The sequence below is a fragment of the Mesitornis unicolor genome, unplaced genomic scaffold (assembly GCF_000695765.1).
Source record: "Mesitornis unicolor isolate BGI_N332 unplaced genomic scaffold, ASM69576v1 Scaffold17355, whole genome shotgun sequence".
Taxonomy (NCBI): Eukaryota; Metazoa; Chordata; class Aves; order Mesitornithiformes; family Mesitornithidae; genus Mesitornis; species Mesitornis unicolor.
This window is the reverse complement of record NW_010183825.1, coordinates 1-6423: the sequence shown is the minus strand read 5'-3', so window position 1 is coordinate 6423 and position 6423 is coordinate 1. Positions and strand designations below refer to the sequence as shown.

The following is a 6423-nucleotide window of genomic DNA, read 5'->3' as shown; positions in this document are numbered from 1 at the left end:
GTTTTACACAAGAACTATATTATCATTCCCGTGTTGAAAATCAGTCTTGTACCTCAGTGTTCTGAGTATAACTTGAGAAAGAGTTCTAGTCTCTTAAAATTTTCCCTTTTTAGTGAGTGTTTTGTTTTTTAAAAATTAAATTTGGATTGGATTGTGTTGTCTTGTCTCTCGTGTATGTTCATGAACAGTACAGTTTTGGAGCCACTTCAAATGGGCATATAACTTTAACTGGCAGCATCATTCTTCCCGGTGTTGGCCTTTGTGAGCTTGTAGCTCTAATGTTTCATTATTTGTGCAAACATAAAAGAATTATGAGCTATATGGAGCTTTGAATGAGCTGTTGTCAGAAGGCTCTCTCTTGAAGCCAGTCATTTTTCTGTCTTACCTTCTGTGCATAATTTCCTTGCATTAAAGTAGTAAATGTTTTTCTGTTGTGTTATGTACAAGTCTGACTTTTTGCTTTGCTATGATATGATTTAAGGAAACTTGTTTTTGAGGACTTCATTTTTTTATTGATAAGTGTTATAATTCTAGAAATAATTCTTCCCACCCAAGCTATTACAGGTGCTTTTTAAATTAGGAATTTGTCTTTAATTGATTGTAGCTCAGGGAAACAAGGCTATAAGCCTTTCTTAGTAGTGACAGAAAAAACCCTTTGTTTACTACTTCTGCATCTTCAGTTTTCTCATTCTCCGTCTAATGAGGTATGGTACCCTTTGTGATAGTGTTAATTGGTAAGTTTTTTCTAGTAGTTTCAGAATCAAATAGGGAATGTTATTTTTCAGTAATGAAGTAACAGTTCTGTGTTAGTGTGAAGTTCAGTAGTAAATAGGCTTTGCTTTTAATGTAGCTTTCTCTTGTTCTTTTCAGATGGAGATCTTATAACAATTTTTGATAGCTCAGATCTTTCCTTTGCAATTCAGTGCAGTAGGATACTTAAGCTGACATTGTTTGGTAAGTATAGAGGAGTGTCTTTTTATTTTTTTTTACATAACGTTCATTGAAATTCAGGCAGTGGGCTTCACTGGAAGGTACTAAAAACTTTCAATTTGTCAACTCAGAAGAATGAAATCAGTAAGTTAAAAATACTGGATTAATACGTGATTCGTATTTTCTCTCGATGTTTCATGTGACATCCAAATTTACGGAAACAGAAGCTGTTTCTTTTTATAAGATTGTTTAAAGTATTTAACAAGCAGATATATATGGACAGTTGTTTTTTCTTGACGTTATTTTCCACATTACCTTCCACCCTTTAGCATTTGTGGGGTATTCTTCACAGGTACTTGAGAAATTTAAGATGATTCTAAAATTGCACTGCTACTAGTACACTGCTAAAAACTAAAATTAATTGCTTGAAGTTGAATAGATTTTAACATTTATCCTTTGGCTTTTGTATAAAATAGTTCTGTATTTTCAAGCTGCTTTTGGGAAATCAGCACGTAGTTCCAAGGTATAGCAGTCTTTAATCTGGATACTGACCTTATTCCTGAATTGCAGCAGTGCTATGTTTGCTGCCTTAGTTCTAAAGATACTTTCTAAAGGGACAGCTTTCCACAGCCAAGTATTTGATATTTGTATTGTTCAGGGTATATTCATTGAAATGAGTAAACAATGCAGAAACTTCCTGCAGACTTTACTCTGCAGTTCTGGTACTGTGGATTATGCTGAAATGAGATTGTGTTAAAGGAACAATAAACTCTAGAATGAGTTCAGTCTTGTGTGGACTGAACTGCGTCACTTTAAGATCCACAGAAGATTATGATGCTACAAGCAAGTAGAGGCTGTGATTTTATTTTTTTCAATTTTAAACAATGTCAAAATGTTACTACAGTCTTAAATTTATCTAATTGCTGTTTTGCAGTGAATGGACAACCAAGACCCCTAGAATCTAATCAGGTGAAATACCTGCGTCGAGAGCTGATAGAACTTCGCAATAAAGTAAATCGTTTACTGGACTGTTTAGAGCCACCAGCTGAACCAGAGCTTTCCACTAGTCTGCCTGAAAGTGGTAGGCAACCTGGCAAAAAATTGTTTGGTTTGATTTGCAGAGTTGTGTGCAGTTTAACAAAGTGAAAAATGAAGGCTTGAATACTGGTTGTGATCAGTCTTAATTGTTGCTTAATGGTTCAGAACTTAATTTTTACTGCTACAGCTATTTCAGAGGCAGAATTTTTATTCAAATTATCTGGAATAAAGCATTAAGGTAACTTAGGAATAAAACTTCAGAGTCTGAGTTTTTGTTGCTGTGTATGAAAATGCTCTAACTTAACGCTTGTGAGTCAGAATAGTATTTTGAGAGGGCTTTGAGCTGAATTAATAAGTTTGTTTTTGCTGAAGAGTTCTTGTTCCCAGCTGTGCACTCCCACTGCTTACTTTGGGCTAGCTCTGGTGCTTATCTTGTCGTGTTGCTAAGCAAGTTTGAATCACTAAAACAGTAAAAAGCAAATTCAGCAGAAATTATATCCACATTTTTTTGCCAGGTTAGGAAATTAAATCCATGCATTTTGAGCTCAGGCCAGCATCTGAGCTGTCTCGGGGTAAGCAGCACAAGGGTGTAGATAGGGGTGGGAAAGTATTAAAAGGGGAGGGCAAAGCAGAGAAGGAAGTCTTACTCTCCCAGTTCTGAGGCATCGCTCTCCTAGCTTAGGGGTATTGTACTGTAAAAACCATACCTCTGTGCTTAACCACAGATTTTGGGTAAGCTGGACACAGGAAAACAGTGACACAGTCATGGAGTACAGAGTTCTGAGTAAAGAGGTGAACTGAAAACTCCAGGCTCTCTTTTAGAAAACGTGCTTTAGTATTTTACACTTCAATGTTTTATTGGTTTTGTTGCTTAAAAAATCCCAGCCTGTGTTCCTACAATATAAGCAACTACTAACTTCAGCGCAGTACTGTGAATTCTGGTAATAAATCACTTGGAAGGGGATTATAGTGTCGATCTTAGAGTGTAAACAGAAGTAGACAATCTAAACCCTATCTGCACTTGTTTTTTCTTTTTAAGTGGAAATAGCAGTCTACTGCGTAAGGGTTGTTTGATTCAGTGTTACTTTTATAATTGCAAAGAGATGTAATTCATCTGTCAGCATAGGAAGAATTTGGGGAAAAGGGGATAGAATGAAACAAAAACTACAGTTGATAAAACACAGTTATAAACTGGAACCTATAGTGCAAGTTTTGATTTTTGAAATCTCTGTAGGCAAGTCATACCAGAAAAACTTGTTGAAGCAGGAGCCTTGTACCTTTGTATTTAAGACAAACTTGATACTCCATGGTATCAGTGTATCTTAAAGTAACTGAGCAATGGAACATAAGCTTTTTGATTCATCACAGTTTCAAATACATCACTGATTCATCACTGTTATCCTAATGTAAGCATTTCAACAGTTAAAACATGTAAAAAAAACCCCACAAATACACAGTTTTAAACTCTCTGTAGTACACTATTTATGTATTATGTTCTATAAATGTTTCAATTCTCAAGAATTAATAGCTGGGCATTTTGTTTTGTAGATGCTGTGGACGGTAGGGAAGAAAAGCCTGCTGCTGCCGACTCTAATGTTAAGCCATCTACTCAAGTTATAGCAGCAAGCATGTCAGCATTTGATCCACTAAAGAACCAGGATGAAATCAGCAAGAATGTCATGTCAGCATTTGGCTTGACAGATGATCAGGTGTCAGGTAAGAATACATCTTATGAAAAGGAAAGCAAAACCTGTTCATAATTGATGACTCAAATCTTGATTATTAGCAAAGCATTTGTATTTTGGAGGTATTGAGCTGTGTTCTCTACTCACTGTTTCTTTTCAGAATTCTAAAACTTTTTATATTAAGTTGTTGTAACTGTCTGCTACCTCTTTTATACAAAATCTTGAAGTGTTGCTGTTGTTTTTAGTGTGGTGTTCTAGCTTGGAGTAGAAAATGGCTTCACTTTTACTTGAATTACTTAAAGCTGTTGTGTAGAGTGACTTAATTGGTATTTGCCAGTGATAGAAAAACAGTATCCACTGCTTTGCTGTAGAGTTTGATCTTGCAGTTCAGCTTGCATTCTTGGCGTGTGCTTCTGCTCTTTGGGTCAATCAGAATGTTTTGTTATGACCCTGCCTTTTCTCTGTATCATTTCAAAAGTAAATAGTCTTTTCCTTTCTGTTAACAGTAAAAAAAAAAAATAACCTACTTGTATGAATTATGTTTATTCTTGAAGAGGTGCATATCTGGCCCCACCGAGTAGCAGAATGCTAATCATATAAAAAAGTGATTATACTAAACCAAATGCAGTTAACTTGGGGCAGGGTAACTGAAGTTATAAAAGCAACACAGAATGTAGTAGGGGGTGTGATGCAGAATATAGAGAAGTGATTTTGCTCAGAATCTGTGGAGATCTGTCAAGGTTTGGTGTAGCATTGAAACCTGAAAAGAAATTGGAAACATAAGCGTAAGGGCTTGTTGGATGCATATTTATATTGTGTAAATATAACTGTTTTAAAACTGGAAGTGAATTTGCAGCAATTCTAGTACTTGTGTTTAAGCATGTATTTCAAAGTAATGCCTTATAGGTAGAAGTGCTGGAAAGATCTGAATTTAAGCTCCTTTAATTTTAACAAAATATTTTGCATTTAATTTATTATGTTACACCTGTTCACTTGGATATTTCAGAACTTCTCACTAATGTAGAGAAAATCTGAATTCTCTGTTTCCATGCTTTCTTTGGGTGCTAGCTGGAATGTTTCCGAAATTACCAAAGCAGACAATTGCTTTTAGACTGAAGCCTGCCATATCCTGTCTAGGAATGCAAATTTAATACATTTCCTTAGAGGTTTTCTGTTCATGTGCTGTATGACTGTTGGTAAAACATTTTGTTGCCTGGGCTGAAATAAAACACAGCCTTTGAACATCTTCATGCAGCCTTGCACCTTTGCTCCAGTTTAGAAAGTACAGGTATATAGGTACATATTCTGTCCACGAATAGCAAGTCTTCAGTGTACGTGTGCAAGATTAAGGCCTGAAGCTGTGGAAAAAACATGTTGTCACTCAGGTTTTTATCCCACAGACAGGTGAGACTTCTTGGAAGAATGAAATTTGGGTGACAGAGACAGGTGCAAAGTTCCCCAGAAATATTTTCCAAGGAGAGTGTAGATGTGCAAATGTATTAGTTTTAGCTTTGGTGTTTTCTACAGAAAACTGGAAAAATATTAAAAACTTCGAAAGGGAACAATCTTGTATTAATTTAGGGGGTTTTTATTCATACTCTCAATTCATTTCGTGTACTGTATACTTGCTCTGCTAGGACCACCCAGTGCCCCTGCTGAAGAGCGATCAGGAACACCAGACAGCATCGCTTCCTCCTCTTCTGCAGCCCATCCCCCTAGTGTTCAGGCACAGCAGCCACCGTACCCCGGAACACAGCCACAGACTGGTCAGGTGGAAGGTAAGCAGCAGAGTTTTCTTCTATTTAAGACGTGAAGGATGGCAGACTCAAAGTTGATAGCAAACTACAGGTTCCTCTGTGCCACTGGGCAGAAAAACTTTTTTCCTCACATGCTGTTCAATACAGAAACAGCAGGTGGAGCATTAGCTTTATGTCAGAGTGGGTGATGTAACTTGTGAAAGATTTTCATGGTACTGTTTTCTAGTTGCACCCATGCTCACTTTACTGTAATGCAGATTTATATACGCTGCACTTTAAAGCTATCTGAAGGTCTTAGTTGGTATCTTACCCTCTCTGTTGTGTCGAAAAGTATTAGTAGTTACTTTCACTCACCCTAACAGTTTGTTGGCTTGTCTACTATGAAATAAAAATGTTGTTTCCTCATTTCTATCTAACAAAATAGAGCCATTGCTGCTTTACTGGGTATGGTTCTGTGCTAGTCAGGTTAAACCTTATATCTCATATGGATTATCATATATATCTTATATCACAGAATCACAGAACGTTAGGGATTGGAAGGGACCTCAAAAGATCATCTAGTCCAATCCCCCTGCCGGAGCAGGAACACCTCGATGAGGTTGCACAGGAAGGCGTCCAGGCGGGTTTTGAATGTCTCCAGAGAAGGAGACTCCACAACCTCTCTGGGCAGCCTGGTCCAGTGCTCTGTCACCCTCACTGAGAAGAAGTTTCTTCTCAAATTTAAGTGGAACCTCCTGTGTTCCAGCTTGTGTCTGTTACCCCTTGTCCTATCATTGTTTGTCACTGAGAAGAGCCTGGCTCCATCCTCGTGACACTCACCCTTTAAATATTAATAAACACGAATGAGGTCTCCCCTCAGTCTCCTCTTCTGCAAACTAAAGAGACCCAGCTCCCTCAGCCACTCCTCATAAGGGAGATGCTCCACTCCCTTAATATTATTAATATGCATTATTAATAATGCACATTAATATTATAGTATGCGTATTATAGTATAGTATATTATAGTATAGTAT

At 37.1% G+C, this 6423-nt stretch overlaps 1 protein-coding gene across 1 annotated transcript; it reads left to right on the top strand.

Annotated features, from left to right (window-relative positions):
- The first annotated feature begins 706 nt into the window (after nucleotides 1–706).
- TFG (TRK-fused gene) lies at nucleotides 707–5466 on the top strand. Its single transcript, XM_010184283.1, has 5 exons — nucleotides 707–734; nucleotides 871–954; nucleotides 1865–2011; nucleotides 3517–3684; nucleotides 5291–5466. The coding sequence occupies exons 1-5, from the start codon at nucleotides 707–709 to the stop codon at nucleotides 5464–5466; spliced, it is 603 nt and encodes a 200-aa protein (XP_010182585.1).
- Nucleotides 5467–6423: the final 957 nt, after the last annotated feature.